Below are 26,635 nucleotides of genomic sequence, written 5' to 3' on the forward strand. Positions count from 1 at the left end.
TTAGGAAGGTGGCAAAGTGAGATGTTCACTGTCATTTGGAATAACTGGAGACGTGATTTGAAAATGAAAAAGAAAATTGTGTTTTTAAAGATTATTTCGCTGTAGAGGAGCATTTTGTTTGTTTTTATTCATGATATTTTTCATATTTTGCGACCAAAAGGGTTTATTGTTATTAATTTTACCGATCGTTTTCTCCTCCAGCTCACGTCCTTTTATTTGTGCATATTTTCACCGCTTTGTTGAAATGAAAATATTGATATAACAACTACAGAGATAACGTCCTACTGTCTTTACAACATTTCAGAGGGGTAACAGAAAATGACTGACAGTAACAGAAAAATATTAATAATAAAAATAAAATAATAGTTAAAATTAGCATAACTTCAGGGGAGCTATCAGGACAAAACCCAAAAGACGTTCTTTAAATTGTATCTTATGTTTTGTTGGGTTTTGCCAACTGCTGATACACTGTGACTAATCAAGTGCAAATAGATTCAGTTCTTGTTGGCGATTTTTTTTAATTGCATTGTGAAAGTTAATTATTCTTTGAAAGTTAACTTCTCAGGAAGGAAGACCACTAACTGAACTAAATAATGATAAATTTCTGATTGATATGTTTATTGATTAGCATTCAAATATCTCAGTGAAGACAGAACAAAGATTTACCACAAAGCAAGAAAGCATGAGACAAGGCTAATCAAAAGGTATTGGCTGAAGCATTTGCTTATTACGCCAACCCTTTTAACAAAAGATCTTTTAGCATGCAGCTCCTGTACACAGGGCTCGAAGCAAATAATAAAATTCAATTCAATTTCATTTATATAGCGCCAAATCACAACAAATGTCGCCTCAAGGCGCTTCATAGATACAGAGAGAAAAGCCCAACAATCATATGACCCCCTATGAGCAAGCACTTTGGCGACAGTGGGAAGGAAAAACTCCCTTTTAACAGGAAGAAACCTCCGGCAGAACCCGGCTCAGGGAGGGGCGGCCATCTGCTGCGACCGGTTGGGGTGAGAGAAGGCAAACAAAGCAAAAACAAAACAAACAAACAAACAAACAAGAAAAAACACCACCACCTTAGTAAGTAACTACATCAAAGCAAAAGAATCAAGAGGTTTTCTGTTTTTTGTTTTTGTTTTTTTTTTTTTTTGCTCTTTTCATTCTTGATATATATATTTTTCTAATACTCTATTTTTAAACATATATTTTGTGCTTTATACATTATCTGTGCCATTTTATATTCAACTAAATCATAAAATTTCAGGGTATTCAGATTAATAAACAAAATGTTAGTTGGTTCTATATAGTTTGATTGGTTTATAATTCTTATAGCTCTTTTTTGCAACTTGAAAATAGGAAGAGTGTTCGTTTTATATGCATTACCCCATATCTCCAGACAGTAAGTCATATATGGAAGCAACAGAGTACAATAGAGTGTGTATAATGATTTTTGGTTCAGGACATGCTTTGTTTTATAGAGAGTAGCAATGGTTTTTGACATTTTTGTTTTCACATGGTTTATATGAGACTTCCAACTCAGCTTATCATCAATTATCACTCCAAGAAATTTATTTTCGTACACTCTTTCAATTTCAATTCCATTAACCCTGATTTTAGATACATTTTTCATTTGTCTAGTGCCAAAAATAATCAATTTTGTTTTCTTTATATTTAATGATAACTTATTTACATCAAACCAGTTTTTTAATATATTTAACTCCTTTTCCGCTGTAGTCAGAAGCTGTTCCAGGTTTTTACCTGAGCAATACAGAGTGGTATCATCAGCAAACAATACACATTTTAACAGATCAAATCAATAACAGTCTTGCATAAAACTGCATAAAACAAAAAAAACATGGCGATGGAGGATCAGACAGAGTCATATATATTTGTCCAGTTGCTCTGCGGTATTGTATACATTCTCCTACTTGCTATATCGGCCAAACATCCTACTTATGATCTCAGAACAAGAGGACAAACAGGTTCTGGGTAAATGGTTTACCTGGTTGTTTTGATTCTGTCATGTTTTGAGTTTTAGTCTATTTTAATGTTTATTGTTTGTTTAGGTTCATTAAGTTATTCTAGCTCATTTGTAATTATATTACCCTTGTGTTAAGTCTCCCTTGCCCTTCATGTGTTTATGCCTGTGTGTCTAAGTTCACGTTGTCGTTTCTGTCATCTTCCCCTGTACTCAGTCTCCCTGGTTCATGCGTCTACCTGTCATGAGTCATGTCTGCGTGGTTATGTTTAGTTCATGTCATGTCTAATCTCCGTGTTTCCTGTTTTACTTTGAAAGTCTGTATTTAATGTCAGTGTATTTAGTTTCACTTCTCCTGTCCTGTCTTTAGGTTCATGTGTGTCAGCTGTGCTCCCATGTGTGGCCACTTCCCCTGATCATCCCTCATGTGTATTTAGTCTTTGGCTGTATCCCAATTCAGGGTCTGCAGCCTTAAAGTACGCAGCCTTAACGGTCCACAAGGGCCGCGTACTTAAAGGCCGCTAAGGCCGGAAGTGCGAGGCTTGTGAAATGGGACGGTCTAGCCTCCGTCGCGCTGCCCAGGTTGCCTAGCAACCATGATACTAACAGCTGGAAATGTTTCATACAGCTTTGTTTGACAGAAATGAAGGAGAAAATCTTTTGTTCATTTGTTTGTTTGTTTCTACATGAGCTTTGATCATTCTCTGTAAGATTAAGCTCAGCTATTGAACGGCGTATATTTTAAAGTAAAGGCTTTAAAACCAAGTTAGTACAAACGTCACTAATGTCACATAACTTTGCCGACATGTGGCCAACAGTAATGTTTTAATGTTCTTCGTTATTAAACATTTGCACATAAATAAGTGACATAATATTCAGTATTTACTTAAAGTTTACTCTTCGGGCGCCCCTCATCCGCCGTTTTTTTTCGGCAAAATTATCCACACCCACCGCCGCGCTATGCATTCTGGGATATGTTGGGCCACGAAGTCTACACCGCCACATCCTTGAAATTCAGGGAAATGAAGGACGCATTTGAGGGCCGCATTTCGAGCAGCCTTCGGATTGGGACAGCCTTCGTCGCGTCGCTGCGACGTAATCGGCCTTAAAATGCGGCCTTTAAGGCTGCAGACCCTAAATTGGGATACAGCCTCTGTGTTTCATGCAGTCTGTGTCACGCCGTCTGTGTTCCCACCTCCATGTTTTCACGGTCAGTCTTTGCAGTGATCATCATAGTCTCTGAGTCTTCTTAGTTTGTCACAGTACTAGTTTTCCCAGTTTAGTTATAGTCTAGTTTAGTCACGCTATCCCTGCTGTGTTTGTACACTTTGTCTTCAGCCATAATAAAGGCTCGCTTTCTGTTAAGTTCACTCCCGTCTCCTCACTTGTGTACGCACCTGGGTCCATCACACACCACCACACTGCCTGTCTCCGCAGACCGTGACAGATTCTGACAGTTTTCAGTCTTGTGGATTGAGGTGAAAAATCGTGTGCCCCTGTTTTGATGGACTAATGTTGTAAATTTCAGCAAGGAGACTTAAAGATGGAAATATTGAAACCAGCGCACAAATTTGTAGAGTCATTTTAAAAACTGATTTTTTACAAGTAAATAATGCATTCAGTGGGAACTTTAGCAGCTGTGGTATATCACACCTGGGTATGCTATGTATATATGTCAGGATGGGTTATATTAGAGACTAACTAACCACATGTGACTCACTGTGTAATTTTTTTTTAACAGGTCAAACTCTATGCCATAGGTTGTGCGGAGGTTTTGGACACACGAGCATAGAGACCTAACGCATTGTTGGTTCTGGTCTTTGAATTTGATGTTTGTTCGTTTTTTTGATCATCCCTTTCTTTAAAGCATAAAAAACGAAAGTAAAATGTCTACTGATTGGACCGTCATTATGAAGAGCTCGCATTATAAACCTTAAAGTTATCGTTTGACAGATAAGGTCGGGTCACTTCCATGTGATTTTCAGTGGCATCAGAACAATGATTCTTCCAAGCATGAACTATTGGAAAGGCATTCAAGAACGACTAATCTCAGAAAATTAGAAATGCGATCGCATGGCTAATACACAGGTGTGGTTGTAAGGCTCTCCACTGCTTTGCTAATCCCCCTGCTTGTTGAGGGTCAGCCTGGAGAGCAGACATCACAGATATAAAGAAATCCCAAGCATCTCGGGTTGTCATTGAAAAGCGAGTGCACCGCAAGTAAGCCTGTTCTGAGGTTTGAATGCTCTCTCCTGGCATTGAGATCAGTCAACATCTTGTAGGCTTGGTTTATTTTTTGCCAAGGTTTTACTTCTGCCAGACATGAAGAAGTCCCAGCGCTGCAGCTTTTCTACTACCTGAACTACAGACTAAATAAGTTGTAGAGTGTGGGATGTATGGCAGGAAGTCAGGTTCCAGTTTGGCTGCTGTCTTGTCTACAAAGAAGTTGAAATGCCAAGAGAAAGACGGTAATCACTTATTACATTCAGTCAGCATAAAATCAGTAACTGATTAATTTCCAGCTTTCAGTGATGTGTTGCCACAGTGCGAGAAAACAAGAGCTTTTATGAGGGGAGAAGATGGAAGCTGGATGGAAATTAAAGGCTTGATAATAACCTATAAACATATGCTTTTGAGACTGTGATGGAGAGATGAAGGCAGAGCTCCTGCGGTGTGTGTATAACTACACTCACTCATGCAGTCCTGACTTTAGACGCTAACTCGCAAAGGACGGTGATTAAGAATGTAAAGGAAATTATCATATCAAAATAAACGCCTAGCCCGGTGCCGCAGAAGGAAATCTTTATTTTGCACAATGTTCCAATAATCCCATAACTCCTGAGCTCTTAATTTAAACTCCCAGCCCTTTTCTCACTGAATTTCCCCATTAAGAGTGTGCTGTTCCTCACTGGTGGGTTGCAACAGTAGGTCATGCTGAATTAAAATGAATTTGCACATAGTATTTTTATTCATGCTAATGGGAATTCTTGAACCTTGTAACAGCTGTTAGAACTAACATACATCTGCTGGAGGAATTTTAATTTTGAGTGGGTATGTGTTGGCAGGGTCGCCAACAGCAGCTACAGTACGAGGCAAAGAGGCTTACACCGAGCATGTTTGGGGCCTTTCATTTCCCCGACCTTAATTTCTCATCTACCAGTTTGAATCTACTCTGTAACATTTTGTTATTTTTTACATCATTGTTGTGGTTCTTTCTACGTTTCGTTGTTTCCGTGACTGAAAAGCGTGCTTCATTGGGCCGAGATGAGGTGACTGGCTCGATCATCGAAGAATATCCCTTTTCTTTGCCTTGAGAAACTCTTGGGTTGCTTTTGCAGTATCTTTTGGCTCATTATACATTTGCACATCGTCAGATCAGTTTGGCAGCATTTGGCCCAATCTAAGCAGAGACTACAGCCCAGTACACTTCAGAAATGATCCAGCTACCATCAGCAGTTGTCACGTCCGGTGTGGCAGACGTGTGGAGTTTGTAGAAAGGACCCAAAAGGCGGCAGCTGTGAACGAAGATGCAGGGAGGTCCGGGGAAATACATACGGAGAGACGCAGGGAGACCGAGGGGAAACAACACAGACGAACCAGCAACTACTATAACAGAAGACACAACTTAAATACACTCAGAGAACACAGCTGGGAGTGATTAACGTGACGAGACGAGGGAGGCAAACCGAAAACAGTCACATAAGACGCAGACCTTCACAATAAAACAGGAACTTACACATGCAAGGACACAAACTAAGAAACGCGGACTTGATACAGGAACACACGGGCAGAACAGAGTAAACACTAAACAGAGGAAGAACAGAACCAACAATCACACTAATAGAAAACAAAACGCTGGGTCAAAAGGACCCAGGACCATGACAGCAGTTACACCATCAGCAGAAACTAGTGACATAGTTCACTGGCAGCCATGTTTGACAGATGATGTGGTATGTTTAAAATCATGAGCATTTGCTTATTCCATCAATCTGGTGCAACATCATCTTAGTTTCTTCTTAACAAATGTTTTGTTAGAGCTGAGCAGCTCACGTTTTCTGGTCTAATCTGCCTTCTTGACTGTAACGAGTGGTTTGCACCTTTTTCACCTCTGTATTTCCATTCGTGAAGACGTGTCTTAAATTCTAGACGTTGACAATGACATAGTTAAGTCTTCGAGCGTGTAATTAACTTGGCTAGATGTTGTAGAGAGTTTTCCTGAGCAAAGCGTTCGTCCACTTTTCTTGTTCTGTAGTCTTCCAGACTTAAGATGTTGCTGAGTTGGTCAGTGCGTTCCTTCTTTTTAAGAATGTAATAGATTTTATTTTGACACTCCTAAAGCTCTTACTCTCTCTTTGATAGGTTTAATTGGTTTTTTCAGCCTAATGACAGCCTCGTTCATTTGCATTGACCTCTCTTTGGGCCTCATATTGACAGTTCTGGTGAACGGTTGCCAAATGCAAGTTCAACATTTAACATCAACTTCAGGTCTTTTGTCATTTTAATTTGTTATGGATTAACAAGAGAACCAACCTCACTTAGCCATAAATCTCCTTTTCAGTCAATTGTGGGGGCCGAGTATAAAAATGTCTGTTTTCCTTAACAGTTGACACAAAATTCGTGTTGAATTCCTTGAATTTAAGCTGAAAGTCTTCAGTCACATCTTGATTATCAACTGTGGAGCTCAACAGAGTGTCATGCGCCGCGGCGCGCGTGCACAAAAGGATCCAAACGCAGACTCAAGCGCTAGCTAGCAGAAAATGACACTTTATTATAACAACAAAAGGCGACCTGGGAAAACCAAAGGAGCAAAACGAGGAACTAAAAAACCCGGGGACACAATGACGCGAGGAAGCCGGAATCGGGACCGTGGGAGGCTGCAACAGAAAGGGGAGAAGATTACTAGGGAGCCGGGAAGCGGAGGAAACACATCAAAACTGAGTTAGACCAGTTGGCTTACGATTGGAGCGGGACCGTGGGAGCTCGGGAGGGAAGTCCGTGAGAAGGAAATCCATGGAGGTAGTGGATGGGCCAGATGATGCACCGGGTGATCCAATTGAGCAGGAGGACAGGCAGGTGGCAGACGCTGAACGCCGGATCGAAACCTAGACACAAGTAGGCAGATTTAACGCAGCTCCAAGATATTAATGTAACGCTTTCACGGAGTCTAGTTACCACAGAGAGGTGATTAACGGACTGGCGTGGAGCATCCGTCAGTGCCGGGTTAAGTAGCTCTTCAGGTAATCACCCCGATGGAGAGCAGGTGTGCCGGTGATGGCCCAGCCTGGGGGTGTGGCTACCCGCGCATCACACATTCCACACACAGGACCACGGACCATGACACAGAGACAAAGTTATTAAAATGTCATAGTATTTATTAGAGATGGCACGATACCACTTTTTTATGTCAGATACCGATATCATAAATTTGGATATCTGCCGATACCGATATGAATCCGATATAGTGTGTTTTTTAATCAATAAAACTGTTTTTTTAATATCTTGCTGCTTTTTGTATAAGTTCATACTCAAGTTAAAAAACAACAACAACACTAAAGCTATTCTGTTATACCTGTATGTAAAAAAAACACACTGCACCCAAAATATTTCATAGATCAGCAACACTGATCAATCTAATAAAGTTAAACCTGCTCCATCCTCCCTATTCTGGTATTTTAAAGAGTACTTAGCAGAAATATTAAGCAACCTAACTAATAGGGTTGCAAACTCCCAGCAAAAGAAAATAGGGAACCACCCTCCACCTCATGATGCTTAATCGATGTAATCAACTTTAATTTGATGCAGGGTGAAAAAAATTCACAGAAATAAATTATTTTTCAAGAATAATTGAATAGATTCAACATCTTTCTTCAACAGAATTGCAGAATTCACAGATGGTACTTTCCCAAAGGAAAAAGTACTATAGCTTACTAGGGAATATTAGACTTAATAGTTACTATATACTGTAATTGACTTCTATATATTTTACATCAGATTAAAACTTTGGGTGTAAGATTCAGATAATTATTAAATAATTAAAAGCTAGATATTTTAAATGAGAATAAGAAATAAAAGTATGTCTTTGTGCCCCCTTTTCCCTGTTAATGCCCTATCGGCCCCCCTGGCTAAACTTTGCTAGATCCGCCCCTGCACAGTTACAGCCGTCAGCTACGTAGAAAAAGATCCTGGTCTAGCTGGTTTCCTCTTTCTGGTGCAAAGTGGGCCAAAAACAAAGAAGAGAGACGGACTCGCGACAGAAAAGCCGATCAGCTGATCATTAAGCAGTTTCATGATTGAAGTAGCAGCAGGAGAGAGAGAGAGAGAGAGAAGAGGCAGTCGCTCCATATATCGGTTGTTAAGCTTAATGTGGGAATGCTTTAAAAACATTCAGAGATGAACTTACACACTTGCTTTACTTCTCTCTGAGATAACTTCCTCGGAGATGAAATGTTTGCTAGCAGGCTACAAATACACACAGCGGCTCTATCACGTGACCAAACTGCTCCGACGTGCTACAGTTATGAGCCGAGTTACACCGTGTAGCAAGTTTTGTGAGGTGCTTTTTTGATATTTAATGGATCGAATTACATTTTTTATTTCTCGCCGATATCCGATCCAGTAATTTAGGTCAGTATCAGACCGATACGTAATATCGGATCGGTCCATCTCTAGTATTTATAGGCCTATAGGCTAAAAGATATTTAATGCAGAATAGCTGCAATGGCATATGATGCTTTCTTCCAACCACAACCAGATTCAGATCTCACTTTGGCCCAGGTGGACCTTCTCTGTCAAAACTATAATATTAGTGTTTTTCCTAAAGGTGCTTAGCGATTATGTGGTATATGCAGAGAAAAATGTTATTTAGACTAAGGTGAAGTGTGAAAAGTGATCTAGATTGTTAGAACTGTTGTTTTTGACTGCTCCCTAATTGATCGTGCATCATGCTGTTACCTGGGTACTACACCACGGAGCTTAAGTGGAGCAGCGAACAATGATGTGTCAAGGCTTCTTGTTAATTAAGCAAAGTCTGTGAACTCGTTCAGGCTGGCAACTCTGCCAAACACACTAATATTCCTCACTCTCTTCATGTCATATGTCAAGCACACCCCTCCCACCCCTCCACTACCCCAACACCCACTTGTACCTTCCAGAGGGGATATTTACTCATCATTCCTCCAATTTATATGAACTATATTTGCAGTGAGTGATGAGCTCAGAGCTTTTACAGCAAACTCAAACTGCATCCTCCCGCTCTAATAATTAGTTATCTAAAACACGAGTTGTCTGAGCGAACTGTTATTGCTGATGTGCCACCCAATTTGCTATCAGTGATTCTTTGGCAGAAAAATAATCTCTACCAACACTTCACTTTTACATTGCAGAGCACGATTAAGGCATATTAGCCTGTCAAAGCCTTCCTTGATGGCTCTGCCATGTGATCAGGTACAACACTGCAGTTTTTCTAAAAGTTTTGCTCTCTTTATCCGTGCTTTCAGCTAGCAGCCTGCTTTAAGCAATTAACTGTATTGAACTGCTCATTTTCTCTAAATATTCATACGCTTCCCACACACTTTCTAAATATCCTGCTATATTCTTGGGTTTAAAGAATTTGAGTGAAAAGGACTTGGGACAGCAGGAGACAGTTTGACAATTTCGACTACACAAAATAACCTTATTAGCACCAAAAGGCTCCAACATGACGCTCTAGTCTGTACGTGTCTGTCTTGCTTGCGGCAACAGTTCAACACTTGAATGACTGCTGCATTCATCCTTTCATACAAATGTCAGCGCCCAGCTATACAGCATCTAATTTCGATACGGGCACTCACGGCAACAGCAACATGGAAATCATCCAGACTTGAGCACGAGTAGCAATTGGGGTAAGACAGGAAACGATGTGAAAATGGAGCAACGGTTTTCTGTTTTGATGTGTTGACGGGGAAGCCGCTGTCATGGGATGACACCACAATGTCAAGCAGATGTACAAGGGATAAGGTGATGGGAGATTGCTTGAAATTCCATCTGTCTGGGTGAGATAAATCTTCCACACCTTCTGTTCCATAACTGTTAAGATGGGTCAGAATCAGAGGACAAATTTCCCCATGAGGAATATTAAAATATACCTCAAATGAAACCCTGGGTGGACATCTTAAGAATTTAGAGTTCATTAAACTGCCTTTCTCTTATCTGAAGGTTTTATAATAGGACCATTTAATCTAAAGCCAAGTATGTGACAATAAAAAACAACTAACCCACACTGAATATACTTGAGCGTGACTTTTTCAAATATAGAATCACTTTCTCAAATTTAGCATAAACCGCCATGTTTTGCAACATTTTGGTTAATAATATTTCGTTTATACTACTTCCCTACATGTTTAGAGGTGTAGCTATGTGGCCTTTCCCCAAGCTACAAGAAAAAAAGATTTTCAGAGTATTTTTGCGGAGCACCAGCTCCTGCGTGCTCCTGCATTGCTTGCCGTTATAAATAGAAACAAACCTTTCACAACCTCCTGCTAGATGAAAGATCTTGCATGTTAGCTGTCACATGCTGCCAGTTCTTGTTTCGAATCCCCAGCAAACAAGTGAACTGAAGGAGAGGGTCTTCATTAGCATAAATCACTCTGTAAACAAGGCCAAAAGCAGGGCGAGAACATTTCAGCAAATCCTTTCAACTACAAACACCGATGACGAAATGAGCTCTTTGGTGCGTCTGTGGTAGAAGAAACACGATGACCCTGTTTAAACTTTGCGTAAATCAGCCCGATGCCGTGCGTAGCCTCAGACTCGACTCTTTAATGGTGGAAGTGAAGAGCTATGTGCAACCAATTAAATAAACACCAGTGTGTTCCTAAGATTTTATCGCTGTCTCAACTGTGCCTCCGTGCAGACGTTGAGTTTTATGATGAAATTAGCAGTCAGTTCGCGCACACACAGACTAGAGCAGAGAGTTGACCTCTGTAATGGTTAGATGTTAACAAAATAAGTCACATCTAATTGTTTATCAAGGGTTAAAATGATGTCAGCAGCAGACTCCTGGCACATGCTTGTTGTGTTATGGTAAAATGGTAAATGGCCTGCATTTGTATAGCGCTTTACTCAGTCCCTAAGGACCCCAAAGCACTTCACACTACATTCAATCATCCACACATTCACACACTGGTGATGGCAAGCTACGTTGTAGCCACAGCTGCCCTGGGGCGCACTGACAGAGGCGAGGCTGCCGGACACAGGCGCCACCGGGCCCTCTGACCACCACCAGTAGGCAAACATGGGGTTAGTATCTTGCCCAAGGATATTTGCATGCAGCCAGGAGGCAGCGTGGGATCGAACCACCGATCTTCTGATTAGTGGTTGACCTGCTCTGCCACCTGAGCTACAGCCACCCCACCTGAGCTACAGCCACCCCACCTGAGCTACAGCCACCCCACCTGAGCTACAGCCACCCCACCTGAGCTACAGCCACCCCACCTGAGCTACAGCCACCCCACCATCATGATGTTTCCAAGCTACAGATTTTGCATAAGTGCATAGACTCCATTAGATGTTGGATGGCTGGAAACTTTCTTCAACTAAATGAGGAGAAGACTGAAGTTCTTGTTTGTGCTCCTAAAAATGTTGTACCTAGTGTTATGGAAAACTTGGGTCCACTTGCTACATTTGCAAAACCGTCTATCAGGAGCCTTGGTGTTAGTATGGACTCAGCTCTGACTTTGGATGCCCATGTAAAATCTTTGGTCCGCTCCTGTTTTTATCACTTGAGAAACATTGCTAAGCTGAGTCCCATTGTATCGCGCTCCGAATTAGAAATTGTTATTCATGCATTTGTTTCATCTCGTCTGGACTATTGTAACTCTTTGTTTACTTGTTTATGTAAAGCCTCTTTGGAGCGTCTGCAAGTCGTTCAGAACGCTGCTGCAAAGCTTCTGACCAAGTCCTCCAAGTCCTCCCACGTCACACCCCTGCTGATCCAGCTGCACTGGCTCCCCGTTAAATTCAGAATCCAGTTTAAGGTTTTGACCTTGACTTTCAGGGCTCTGCATGGACAAGCACCAACATATATAAGTGAACTTTTACATCCATACATTCCCAGCAGGTCCCTGAGGTCATGTGACCAGGGCTTGCTTGCTGTCCAACACACGAGGCTGAAAACAAAAGGCGACAAAGCTTTTGGAACTGTGGCCCCCAGATTGTGGAACTCTCTCCCTTTGAGCCTGAGATCTGTGGACTCAGTGGTCGCTTTTAAAAAACAGCTAAAAACTCATCTTTTTAAACTTGCTTTTGGTTGATTTTTATTTTTAGGTTTTAGCTTCTGTGAAGCACTTTGTGATTTTTAACTTGAAAGGTGCTATATAAATAAAGTTTTACTTACTTACTTACTGAGCTATAGCCACCATACAGTTACCATATTCCACAAGCAAAGGTGCATCAGAAAGGATAATGAATGTTGCGCTTCAGTGCGTTTTTTATTCACTATGCTGGAGCGATAATTAGGAATACTATACATCTTTAATTCATTGTTGCTATTCTTCAAAAGTCACATCCATCCATCTTCTCTGGCTTACTCGAAGTTGATTTATAGTAGTAGCGAGATAATCAGGATATTTCCGATGTCTATTTGACCAGCAGGTCCTCGTGTATGATCCAGAGAGGATTCCAGGTGGGGTGAGATTAATAATCATGGCAACAAGTAGTAGGTGTACACCAGGATCTCCTCCAAGTTGGGTGCATTCGGTAACTCTCCAGGACAAATGCACAACCTGATCCGATGGCCAGACCACCTCAGCTGACTCTGTTTGATGGGAATGAGCAGGAGCTCTTCTCCAGGCTACTCATCGCAATGACTGGAAAATCAAAGCTTTTCCGTCTGCCTCACCTCTCTGCTCACATGCATTACTGCTACACTCTTCCTGTCACTAGTCGACAAGATCCCAGAGACTCTAAAACTTTTTCGCTTCGGTCAGCAGCTCCTACCCAACTTAGTGGGAGCAGCCACAGTTTTCCAGTAGCCTCAGAGGTGAAAACTCTCATTCTGACTGTTGCACACTTGGCCACAGACCTCCCTGTCGTATGCTAACGGTCATGTTTTGATGAAGCAAAGTGGAATCATAAATATTACAAAATGAATACTTTGGTTTTAGTCTTATATAGAGAGCTTAATTCTAACATCTGACAGAGCTCTAGAATAAAATTATAATGATCAGCAAAATAAATGACAGCTGTTGCATTCTGGGTAGAATATCTGTCTTGCACACTGATGACATACATATGTGCATGTATTTGACCTGTGGACATCACATGAAACAAAACCATAGCAGCTGCTGTTACACATGTACTCTGCTTTAGAAAATCACAACACAAATATTTAGGTACAGCCATATGAAAACGCACAAATCTATGTGCTCTGAACATATGCGACAGCAGACGAACATAAAGCCTCATCACACACGTGTCCTCTAAGCTTTCTCGCTGTGATTTGTGGAAGTTAATTTTACCCTTCAGCTTCATTTAATTAGAAGCAGCGAGTGAAAAGGGCAGGATTTGAGTCTGGCTGGCTCGAGCCAGCATGTAATGTGGCTCACCGCTGGACCCGAGCAGGATGCCTGGCTGGATCCCTGTTAGGCGTAATCCCTGGATTACTCACATGCACACAGACACGCACACACGCTTACACAATTATTAGCTATTCCTCTCACTCTTAGTGTTAATCTAATCCACAGATAATGCTGCAACCATTCACATATGAAGAAACCTGTATTTTTACTGCTCAAACAAATAGTTTTGTCTTGTGGGTCAGAAATAATCAAATTAAGGTTTTAATCAGGTTCATTAAGAATCAAAACATTTTCTGATATTACTTTTTTAATGCCTGGCTGCATGTTATCACACAGCAAGAAAGTTCCTGGTTCAGTAGCGGTTGGATATATTTTCTTTCATGCATCACTTTTGTAATATTCCAATGAGTTTCCAATCCTTTAAAATACAAACAAATGATCAATGTTGCAGAATTGCATAGATTCAAACATTCAGCATTCACTGTAATCTTTCAAAATCTCTGAAACTCAAGAGAACCTGTCTGGGAGGGTTCCTTGAGTAATCCCGGTTCTCAGAGTAGTACGAGTGAGATGTCATGCTATGGGATATGCCTGCTTATTTCATTTAGCTCATCATCAGTCCTGATTGGCTGGTGAGTGCGATGACCACAACAGGCAGAACCCCCACTCTTAGGTAGTTACTATGTTACTATGAAGACATTATTCAAGATAAGCACCTCTTCTCACTTTGCCCAGCAAGATTTAGTCAGTTTGATTAGTCAGACATCTCACTCGTGCTAGTCTGAGAGCCGGGGTTACGCAAGTAACTAGGGATGAACCGATACCACATTTTTGGAAACGAGTACGAGTACTTGCATTTCAGTACTCGCTGATACCGATACCGAGTACTTAATAAAAACATGATTTAAATTTACAGGTAACAGCTTTAGTCCTATAATTTAACAAAAAAATAACAACAAGGGACTAGTTTGGAATTAAGAACATTTATTTAAAATGAAAAGCATGTTGTATGCAACATATTACAGAATAAATAATTATGAAAAAACAAATTTTAATTTTAAATTTGTTCGTCTGTTTCTCTGTTTAGAAGTCTCACCAGCACAGTCACAGCTGGGATGACATCAGAGGCTAGTGCGTCATAGCTGCTCACTTTTTTAGTTAGTTCCTCAAAGGGGGCGAGGATGGCAACAGTCGTCTCCATAAGAGTCCATTGGTGAGCGGTGAGATAGTCAGGGAGTTCGTGCTCGGACACGCCCAGCACTCGCTTTTGCTCAATGAGGGACTGGAGCATGTAATACGTGCTGTTCCAGCGCGTCTGTACGTCCTGCTGCAGTCTCTTTATTGGCTGGTTGAGCTGTCCCTGAATGTCCTCGAGGCGGGAGTAGGCTAAGGCGGAGTAGGCTAAGCAGTGGGACTATTGTCCGTCCCACTGCTATAGCATCAGCTATGCTCCTCTGCTAATAAGCGTGGGTAAATAAGCGTGGGTAAATAAGCGTGGGTAAACTCTTTGTACTCGTTGTCGTGTTGGGATTTTGGTGCTTGATTAAATTGCTTGTGTTAAATGCGCTACCTTTAGAGCCTCCTCTGGACAATTTCGCTGAGCACAATTTGCAGTCCGCCTTTGTTTTCGCGTCTTCGTTCACTTTGAAATAGTTCCACACGGCTGACTTGTCTCGGCTCACCTTCTCCCAGCTCTGAGCTGCAGCCGGGACACACGGCGCCTGTGATTAACCCCTTACATGCCGCTCAAACATAGACAGGTCTCAGACCGTGGTATCGGTCCTCGGTATCGGGGGACTTTTAACGAGTACGAGTACTTTAGAAAATGTGGTATCGAGGCCGATACCCGATACCGGTATCGGTGCATCCCTACAAGTAACCTAACATTTTCATTCCTAGCATTGTTTCAGTGTCTTACTAAGAGATATGGAAATGAGAAAAAAGAGACACACGGGTCACAGCTTCTGCAAACTTAATCTTCAGATGAAGTAAAAGGAGGTGTGGAGAACGTTGTCAAGATGTTAGGCATGCATGAACCAACCATCGTAGGTGCAGAGACTGGCCTGGGCTTCAGTGACACCACAGCCTGCATAAGTGCCTGAATATCACTGACATGTAGTATGCCACACAGTCTGTCATTGTCATGGTGTATAAGACAAAAAATACGGTGAAGCATAAAAGGTTCAGCTTTTCAGATTGCAATCACAATAAAAGGGTTTAAATTATTGCCCACAGATCTGGGTTCGCATTACGTTATTTACATCAGCTGTAGATGCCAAGACGTTCTTTAGAGAGCCTATAAACATGAACAACAACAACAAATCTTTAATTCTCACCTGATTTGCAGTCACAAAGAAGTCCACCATATTTAACGTTTCATATCACATCTTCTTGCATTTTTTATTTTTTTGGGCTCCCCTTCACACACATACTGTCAGAAAAAACACGTTTCCTCAAACGATCTCTTAATATTTCTTATTGTCTTCAGATGATAACCTTTGACATACTGACATGCAGTAAAATTAAGAGTTATACACGACGATTCCAGCAGTCAGGAGGGGTCACTGAAAGGTTCAGGAACAGTTTTGTATTCCACAAGCTGTGAACTGTCTGAATACATATGGGATTCAGGAAGCACTCTCCACAAGCGTCATCAATACACCAAATGAGAAAATATCTAATGTTGTTTGTTCCTCCAGTAATGTTCCACACGTCGATTTTCCTCCTGTGTACATTTGTGTTGAAGCGTAGCAGCACTGACTGCTTGATGAGCTGTGTATACCTTTTTGTAGTTGTGCTTCGTTAGGCTTTCCCACTCTGGACATATTATGGACTTATAGAACTTTCAGTTGAATAAACGTGCTTTACATCCAAACCTGGATACATAATTCATGTTCTATGAATAAACATACTTTAATCAAGAGTAAACGGCACTCGGAAAAGACGACCTTTTGTAACTGTGACGCACATGTAGACTTTCTATTTGGTGTAACAGCAATGTTAGCACATGTTGTGCTAACATTTAGTGGATCTGTCATAAGGCTGAGGGGAGCGAGCGAGAACTGTTCCATAACTTGGTGATCAAGGCAAGTTTATTTGTATAACACAATTCAACAACAAGGTGATTCAAAGTGCTTTACAGAGACATTAGAAACAAAAACAAATAAAAAGTATGATTTAAAATTGATTAAAACAAGCAAACAAACTAACTAATTAACAAACAAACAAACAAAACAGTAGATAAAATCAAAACAGATAAAATCAGAACAGTAGATAAAATCAGTAGTTAAAATGTAAGTTTTGAAATTTAAGCTTAAGTGCGGATTTGGTGCTTTATTCAAATACAGCTGAGAACAGGTGAGTCTTCAACCTGGATTTAAATAAACTGAGTGTTTCAGCTGATCTGAGGCTTTCTGGGAGTTTGTTCCAGATATAAGGAGCATAAAAGCTGAATGCAGCTTCTCCGTGTCTGGTTCTCACTCTGGGAACTGATAAAAGACCGGATCCAGATGACCTGAGGGATCTGGAAGGTTCATACTGGGTCAGGAGTAGGGATGGGTATCGTTTAGGTTTTATCCGATACCGGTGCCAAACCGGTACTTTTGAAACGGTGCCGGTGCTTAAACGGTGCTCAAACCGGTGCTTAAAGAATGGAGAACACAAAATTGGTCCAAAAACATCTTATGTTCAGCTGTTTTTTTGTAAAAAGATAACAATGTTAGCCTTTTCTGTAGCTATAGGGGATTTATGGTATCACTCTTGGCTGGAAGCAGTGCTTAATCAATGGAAAAAACACAAACTTTGTCCAAAAACCTCTCATGTTTAACTGTTTTCCACTTTTTCTTTGGTCATTTTAGCCTTTTTGGCCAGGGTGAAGGGAGTATCTGCCATCAAACAAGAAGACAGCTGCATGTAACTATGACGGTGTTTGCTAGTTCACCTTACATGCATTAATTTAATAACGTGGTTAGTAGGGATGGATATCGTTTAGGTTTTATCCGATACCGGTGCCAAACCGGTACTTTTGAAACGGTGCCGGTGCTTAAACGGTGCCCAAACCGGTGCTTAAAGAATGGAAAACACAAAATTGGTCCAAAAACCTCTCATGTTCAGCTGTTTTTTTGTAAAAAGATAACAATGTTAGTCTTTTCTGCAGGTATAGGGCATATATGGTATCACTCTGGGCTGGAAGCAGTGCTTAAACAATGGAAAAAACACAAACTTTGTCCAAAAACCTCTCATGTTTAACTGTTTTCCACTTTTTCTTCGGTCATTTTAGCCTTTTTGGCCAGGGTGAAGGGAGTATCTGCCATCAAACAAGAAGACAGCCGCATGTAGCTATGATGGTGTTTGCTAGTTCACGTTACATGCATTAATTTAATAACGCAGTTAGCTTACTCAACGTAAATTACACACGAACAACATTAAGCTACTCACGCAGAGAAGAACGGCTGCTGCTGCCATCATCATTTCTGCTACACTGGCAGGGCTAGGTTCATCGGATTTAAAGTGTGACCTCCTTTGACAGTATCAGCTTAAAGCACTTGTTGCAGGCTGCTGAGTTTGCATCTTTTGCTGTGAAGTACAGCCAGACTTTTGACCGCTTTGCCTTGGGCATTTTTAATCTGTAGCTCTGCTCTAAAAGAACGTACGTACCTGGACCCGCCTACTATCCTCGAAACGTAAAATGATTGGCTAGAATCTAAAGTGTATCATTCCATACCAGTTGGTGGCGGTAATGCACCTTTCAGTTGTTTGCCAACCGCCAATAGAAATGTAAGGAAGAAGAAAGTGTACCACAGCTCAGGAAAAAAAAGCACCGAAATAAAGCACCGAAATGTGCGCTGCTTTTCGGTCTGGTTACTACCGTTTATGTCAGAACCGGTGCCATGATGGCACCGGATACCGGTACCCATCCCTAGTGGTTAGCCTACTAAGCTACTCACGCAGAGAAGAACGGCTGCTGCTGCCATCATCATCCGTCATCATTTCTGCTACACTGGCAGGGCTTGGGGCCAGGACTCTCCTCTTCGGGTTTTTGGGGGATGTTGCTAACTCCGGGTCCGATAACAGGCAACCCACCCGCAGTCGATGCGCTGGTGTGAGGTCTTGCAGCAAGCTATCAAATACGGCGCATTTTTCGGCTTTTAAAAAAAACGCTATCCGTCGCCAGGTGTTTCATCGGATTTGAGGTGTTATCTCCTTTGACAGTATCACAGTATCATCTTAAAGCACTTGTTGCAGGCTGCTGAGTTTGTATCTTTTGCTGTGAAGTACAGCCAGACTTTTGACCGCTTCGCCTTGGGCATTTTTAATCTGTAGCTCTGCTCTAAAAGAACGTACGTACCTGGACCCGCCTACTATCCGGAAACGTAAAATGATTGGCTAGAATCTAAAGTGTATCATTCCATACCAGTTGGTGGCGGTAATGCACCTTTCAGTTGTTTGCCAACCGCCAATAGAAATGTAAGGAAGAAGAAAGTGTATCACAGCTCAGGAAAAAAAAGCACCGAAATAAAGCACCGAAATGCGCGCTGCTTTTCGGTCTGGTTACTACCGTTTATGTCAGAACCGGTGCCATGATGGCACCGGATACCGGTACCCATCCCTAGTCAGGAGGTCACTGATGTATTTTGGTCCTAAACCATTCAGGCTTAAACTGAAACTCAAGGCTTAAAACTGAGTGCATGATTAAATGCTGGCTCTAAAGTAACACGTTCTGCATCTGTTTTATGAAAACTGAATGCAAGCCAAAGCGGAAATGCAGGAATTGCTTCTTTGTGAAGTATCAGCCAAATAGATGACAGAGAGAGAACAAGGCAAAGCAGCTGAAGCTGCCAACCCAGAGATGCTGATGATTGTCGCATTTTCAATCACGTTAGAGTACCTGAGCTCTGTAACATCTGATGTGTGATTCTGCTGGTTCAGAAGTGGGAGCAGCAAGACCGTGGATGTCAGGAAATGAAGATAGAAAGGAGAAGAGAATAGAAAGGAAAAGGGAGATTTGGGAAAGGCTGGGGAAATGAGATAGAGTTGGATAAAGGTGAAGGGAATTAGGGGGAAATGGGAACACGTGAGAGAGGGAACAGTGGTAAAGAAAAGGAGACTAGAGGATCAAAAATGGGAAAGGAAGCACAGGGTAGCAAGGAGAGAAAAGAGGAAATGATAAAAGTGCACGATAATGAAAATGGGAGCAAGGAGAGAAGAAGAAAAGTGAAGGGGGAAGAAATAACACATGCAGATAAGATAAGAGTTAATAAAAGATAGAATGGCTGTAGGATAGTTTTCTGCTCTTGGGGCTTTGAGATATGACCCCAACGCATACACACACACACACACACACACACACACACACACACACACACACACACACACACACAAAAAGATTACAGTCCAAGATTGAAGGAAGAACATGCAGATAATCGAGGCACTGGGATTAATAATGAGATCTGGGAAGTGAGGGGGTTGAGTGGAGGAGTGGGATTACGGCTCCCGGCCCGGTGTTAACAAACGCAATTCCCAGCAGACAACGAATGAGCAAAACAAAGCTGCCTTAAGAGGATTGGAGAGCTTTGCAATTGTGTCTAAAACTATGCCTGGGATTGTCTTGTGCTCAGAGAATTAGCGTGACATCACCAAAATGAAAATGCAGGCGTGAATGTTTCCCTGGTACCTCCAGGTCTTACACTCCAACAAAACCTTTGAGTATGAATGACTTTTTAAAGCCTAAGGGGAAAAAAAAAACAATAAGCAACAAATAAATAAAAAGGTGTAAAATCACAGGTAGCTTCTTCCTTCTCTTATTTACTTTTCTTACAAGTGTTTCTTACCAGTGAAGTGTTGCAGCATCCTTATTGGTCCGTGGAGTAAACTGTTCTTCCACAGAACACGACACCATAGGGTGTTCGTGCAACCTGCTGTTATAAGCAGTAACCTCAGGAGCTGAAAAAACAAACAAATGTGCCAAAAACTGCATTTCCTCTGATGGCATTTTGAAGCTGGCTCTATAAGGAGAGAAGTCTCCTTAGACTGTTGTGTAAAAGTGGCCAACGTTACAGCAGAAATGAAACTGTTTTCTGCTCGGCACTAAAAGTAAACAAACGTTTGGCTTCTGAAGTTTACCTTGATTGGCAGGTGTCATGTTACAGGGAGGAGCTGGTCGCTCTCTGATTGGCCTTGTATCCACTAAACTGAGTCACAAGACGTGACTTCTGGACTGGGCTTGTGCAGGATTTTATGAACCACCACTTCGAATTGTCCACGCTAGCATTTCCTGCTAAGGTAGAACTTAGGGCTGCTCGATTATGGCAAAAATGATAATCACGATTATTTTCACTGAAATTGAGATCTCGATTATTTGACGATATTTATTTAACAATAACAATGTGTTGAATAATGACTTTAAAGATTGTCAAAAAATAATATAAAATAGTGTGCAAATACTGATAACAGTGCAAATGTTTGCAATATAAGAAATAAATGAAAAATGTAAACATCTATGTTTAGTGAACTTTGCAGTGTTGCTCTGTGGTGCAGCTACGACACTGTAGCAAAGTTTACACACTGTCTACTTGATCCACGTCTGACTCCGCGAACCCATAATGTTTCCACACCACTGAAGTTTTTTTACCTCTTTTCAACCAACAGCAGTCACTCTCCTCTCCAAATAACTTCTGCTTAGCTTTCCGAGCTTCCCTCGGGTCCTCTTAATCAGCGGTCCCCAACCCCCGGGCCTCGGACCGATACCGGTCCGTGAGTCCTTTGGTACCGGGCCGCGAGAGTTGAGGCTCAGGTGTGAAATGTATAGTTTTCAGGGTTTTTATCGGTTTTCAGCGTTATTTTGTTATCGTTTTTATCGTTTACTCGGTTTTCCTGGGTCTGTTATGAATAAATCTTCCCTTTTTTCGGTACCGGTACTAGTTTTATTTTGTTGTATTTATCCGCAACACCTTAAAGGCCGGTTCATGAAAATATTGTCGGTCATAAACCGGCCCGTGGCGTAAAAGAGGTTGGAGACCGCTGCTCTTAATTGTTGTGACACGTGTTCAAAACGCAGAGAGGTGCGCTCGATTTGCCACACGGAGCAGCGCGAGAGTAAAGCATGAGGGAGGGGCTAATAATTGGCTCAGTCATTTTTAATGATCGTTGAAAGCCCAGATCGTAATCGAGATTAAAATTCGATTAATTGAGCAGCCCTAGTAGAACTTCACCCCCTCATCACCTAATTCCAAATTCCTTTTACCCTGGAAGTTGGATCGTTTATCAGTAAGTGATGGCAAACCAGAGTTGACCACATTCCAGTTGTAAAGGTCAGAAAAATAGGTTTTGCTTTCTTGTTCAGACTCAAACCCGTACAGACGTGTTTGAAGGAAGCATTTTCAAATTAAAATGTCAAACTGTGTTTTTCAGTAAGTGTACAGAAAGTTCTCTTGATAAACAAAGCTACTCTAGTGATAAATATGTAGGTAGAAAGCACACAATCCGACCCCATTAAAATGGCAAAATTGGGCGTTCTTTGGTGAAAATGTGCACTTTTAGAGTGGAGAGCATTGCATTGCTTTAATGTGGCATTTAATGTTTGATAGCTATAACTGTAAGGGAGATACATTCAGGCTTCATACTTGGACTATAATAAAATGCATATGTATTTGCACATATAAACAGTGCTGCAGCACAGTCACAGATAGAGCATGATTTTTGTTCAGTGTATTTAACAAGTGTTACGTCCCCTGGCTAGTCTAGGGGGTTGAAGGGACGAACGTAAAGGTGGATAGAGAAGGAGGAACCAAGATGGTAAGTGTAGGAGGTTTATTTTAATGCTGGTGATGAGATTTGGGTTCAGACTGAGGTATAACGTCAGGGAGAGCCAAGGCCAACATAGCAAACAAAACATCCCTGATGTAGAAATAAAAGAAACTTACCTATCCAAAGAAACAAAATATACAACCTATAACCATAACCTACCTAACAACACATAAACAGGAGAAAACAGGGTGTCAAAGCAAAAGGCAGCTCTCCCCTACAAGCAGTCTGAACATGAAAAGAACAAGTTACGAAGGCATGCAAGCCTGCACAGGTATGGCAACCAAAATGGCCAGAGGGCACAGAAGCACAGCTCCACAGGCCTTAAGTAGTGCTCTGCTGATTACCAATTAGCCGGACTCTGCGCAGCATCCAATCAGGACAGAGGAGGTGGAGCCTAGACAAAACAAAGGGTTAGTAGGGAGAAGAGACATCCTCCTGGGGGATGTAACACAAGTCACAAAAAAGCTACATTTGTAGTACATCTTACAACTTCTGTTGTAAGTTTATGCGTGCTGCTGGTACGCAATTGCCCCAACTTTCCAAGTGGGGGAGTTTAGCTGAAAGATTTCGACTGAACTCAGAATTTCTGACTTCCGGCTCAAAATACAGCACAGCTTTGATATTGCAATTTGGTTTGGTTTGATCAAAATGCATGTAGAACTCATGGTCAAACCCATCTTTTCTATAGCATGTGGCTTTAAAGTGGAAGTTGAAGCGTTTTTGTGAAGAGCAGATGTGTGCTAGTGCTGTCACCTTTAGGTGGATCAGAGCTTGTCACCTGATTTGAAATCAATCTTTACACAGATGTGTTTGAACAGCTGGCATTTCCAATTAAGAATGGCAGATTGTGTTTTTAGTAGGTTTACACTCTGTTTTCAAAATCTTTCTCGAGATGAATCATTCAAAGCTATTATAGTGATAAATACAGTGGAAAGAGCATAATCGGTCTCCTTTAACATTACAAAATTGGGCACGAGAACCTTCGAGTTGAAAAAGCTATTACATCACCTTAAAAAGGCATTTTATGTTTCAACTATGATAGTTCTGATTCTGCGCCGCTTATAGTGAATTCAAGCATCCTTTTCTCAAACTGTGAAGAAAACCAGGGCCCGGATGAATAAAACTCTGCATACAACTGAAACTGTTTACCCACAAAGGCTCAAATGTGCGTGCACCTTCTTTTTGCATTTGCATTTCACACAAACAGACACGTGTGCAGGAAAAGGTGTATGAATAGCATTTGTGCATCGTGGAGATTTCTTGTACTTTAAGGTTGGCCAATGGCAAGCCAGGCAAGTCAGCACTACCCGTCTTGTGGCAGAGTGTAACATCTTGTCGTATATTACATTAGCATTCGTCTAAAGTGTTTGTTTGCCTGCTTGTGTTCCTGCATCTGAAGGCAGTGAAGTGACACATGCCTCCTGTATTTGTACAGGTGTCATTTATTGTATGTGGGCTGCTTGATTTCTGAGTCTGCATTTGTTTGTTTGCGTGCACATGCATTCACGTGTCCTCTTTCAATTCTAGGAGAAGAGCAGAGGCAGAAAAATGAGCAAGAGAACGAAGGAACATTTGGATGAGAAATGAGCTGTCTGCGGAACACTAAGGAGATGTGTGAATGCAAACACATAATGGTGGAAATACACATCCTGTGTAGGCTTGTAGGATCCACCAGGCTCAGACTCAGAATATCTTGAGAGGCAGCTGAAGTGTGAATAACATAAGCCAATGAAAAACTCACTTATTAGGAGGAAGAGAATTCCCCTGGAGAAAGGCATTGTTGTTCTGTTTGTGTGTGTGCGCGTCTGTGTGCACAAATTTGGAAGGCAAGCTGGGTGTACAATTTTTATATTTCTTAATTGCTGGCAACATGTGGATTGAAAGAAGAGAATTTTTATTTTGTTGAAAAATCCATGACTTTCCCGTGAGATTCATTTCCAGCTACCAAACATGAAAAGATGAAAGCTTTTTAAAAAAAATCAGATAAATAAGAGAAATTGATTCAGGAATGTGTCGAGTTTAGATGGTAAAATGCACACTCTGAAAAGGCGAGGGAAACAGATGGCTGCGAGAATATAGTCCCATTGTTGTTTGGGTGTATGTTTTTTTTACATTTCACTGGTGATTACAGAGAGTAATCACCACTCAACAGAGTTGGACATGTTTTTATGTCAGAGGAAAAATTCCTGATTATTTCGTACTCATTTTATGTATTTATAAGATTGGTCATGTAGACAAAGAAGATGCATATAAGTAGTAGGGCTGCCACGATTACGTCGACTATCAAAATCCTCGACGACTGATTTAATAGTCGACGCGTCATTTGAAGCTTTGTAAGATCACAAAAGACGCAGGAATAAGTAGTAGGATTTAAGAGTGTAATAACGGACTGAAACAGAAGATGGCAGCACTGCATGTACAAGGATGCCAGCTGCCGTTAAACCCCGAAGAAGAAGAAGCTGCGTCCCAGAATTCATAGCGCAGTTGTCAACAATGGCGGCAGCTAGTTAGTTTTAATATTACTCTTATTATTCTTTCTGGGTCACAAAATAAACGTTTAACATATTTTCAGGCGAGAATGTAGCTGTGTAAACCTCAAATATCTGCTCAGTTTATCAAGACACCACATATTTTCAAAAGCGCTCTGACGTTTTCGGAGACGTCTGTTAGCCACTAGCTCGATAGCTCGCGGGGGCTAGGCTAACTAGAGCCGTGAGAACACCGGACTCCCGGCTAATCGTTGTCAAACCCACTGCCGTCTTTTGCTACTCAGGTTAAACATACATAAGTCACTTAGATAACTTCAAAATGTTATTGTTTGGCTTTTTTTAGTATTTTATTTGTTCCTGAGTAAATCGGTTTGGCTGAGATTAAAGTTATAGTTTTTACACAGCTGAATAAACGTCAAGCAGACAGCTGATCATCAGAAGTGTGAGATGCTCGAGAATTTACTCCGGTGTCCTGTTATATTTTAGATAGCAAGGAGTTTATTAAACTTCACCGAAACAATCTGCAAATTTCATTAAAATTTAATAAACTATCATCTTGTCTTTATTTTTAGTTAGCACATACCTTAAACACTTAAAGCTGTAAGCTTATAGTTATATAAGAGCAGATGCTGCTGGTGCAATAAGCTGTGCGTTTTATGTCCAATGGATGATGATCTGATTAGTCGACTAATCGCAAAAATAATCGGTGACTAGTCGACTATCGAAATAATCGTTTGTGGCAGCCCTAATAAGTAGATAGAAGAAACCTGGCATTTGTAATTTACAGGCTAAAGTGCTCCCAGAGAGCGAAGGTGAGAGGTGACATTTTGACAGGAAGCAGTGGTACAAATGAGTACTTGAATATGTGGAAACGCAGAGAGAGGAGTTTCGTAGTGATGTTGTGATTCTCCCTGTGGTTTTGCCACTAATGAGAACATCTGCATCAGTGAAACATACGAAATGAGAGACCGAGATAGCCGAAGGGGAGCTTAGTCTGAGAGGGGAAAACAACTAGACTCGGAGACACGGAGAGCAGACGTGGTGCAAAAATACTTGAAAGAGCTAAATATGGTGAAAGGTTCAAAAAGGGGTTGAGAAAGATCGGGGTAGTGTTCTAACTGAATTTTCACAAAGCGGTGAAAAAATCGGAGCCATCTCTTTATTGCATTCGCTAACTCGTGTCATTTCGCCTCTTGATTTCCTCTTTGTCCCAAGGTGCCAGTGCCCAGCTCAGTTCGAGGGGCCCGAATGCCAGCAGAACAAGCACAGTTTCCATGGCAACGGCTATGCCTGGTTTCCTCCCATGATGCCCTGTTTCGAGAGCCATGTGTCGCTGGAGTTCATCACGGACGTGGCTGATGGCCTGGTGTTGTACAGCGGCCCCTTAGCGCAGCTGCAAGCCTGGGACCGTGAGGACTTCATGGCTATAGGTAGGAAATGTGTTTATTTCGTGTTCTGTGTTTTTATTACTGGGGTCCAGTAAAGGAAAAATATTGATGACTATATTAGGGATCTCATTCGCTGACATCATACATAGCTAAGAGTAGAACTCACTAAGAGCAGCTGAAACCTGGAGGGATTATTCGTACAAGTGCTGGTCTCATTATTTGACCATATTTAACATGAATATCACAAACAATACAGAAAAAATAATATGTCCTGCCACATTCTGAGATGAGGAAGACATTACTTTTGCCTTTTATCATTTCTGGAGCAGCAGATAAATCCTGCAGATTGAGCTTCAGAACAAAGAGCGACTGTTTTATTCTTCCGCATTCTCCCCATCTTACGAACTGTGCATTAAA

General features: G+C 41.4%; 1 protein-coding gene and 1 long non-coding RNA gene across 4 annotated transcripts in view; both read left to right on the forward strand.

The window, feature by feature from the left end:
* The window catches only part of LOC146526191 (neural-cadherin-like), a 381,462-nt gene that overhangs the window by 244,999 nt on the left and 109,828 nt on the right, over positions 1-26,635 (forward strand). For all 3 annotated transcript variants that reach the window (XM_085183449.1, XM_085183576.1, XM_085183527.1), the window contains exon 27: positions 26,046-26,260. In XM_085183449.1, the coding sequence (XP_085039575.1) occupies positions 26,046-26,260 (215 nt within the window). The remainder of the gene's footprint in view (positions 1-26,045; positions 26,261-26,635) is intronic.
* Positions 1,213-23,434, forward strand: LOC146526197 (uncharacterized). Its single transcript, XR_014869322.1, has 2 exons — positions 1,213-15,777; positions 15,809-23,434. It is a non-coding gene; the product is annotated as an uncharacterized LOC146526197 (long non-coding RNA).

This window comes from Neolamprologus multifasciatus, chromosome 1 (assembly GCF_963576455.1).
Source record: "Neolamprologus multifasciatus chromosome 1, fNeoMul1.2, whole genome shotgun sequence".
NCBI classification, from domain to species: Eukaryota; Metazoa; Chordata; class Actinopteri; order Cichliformes; family Cichlidae; genus Neolamprologus; species Neolamprologus multifasciatus.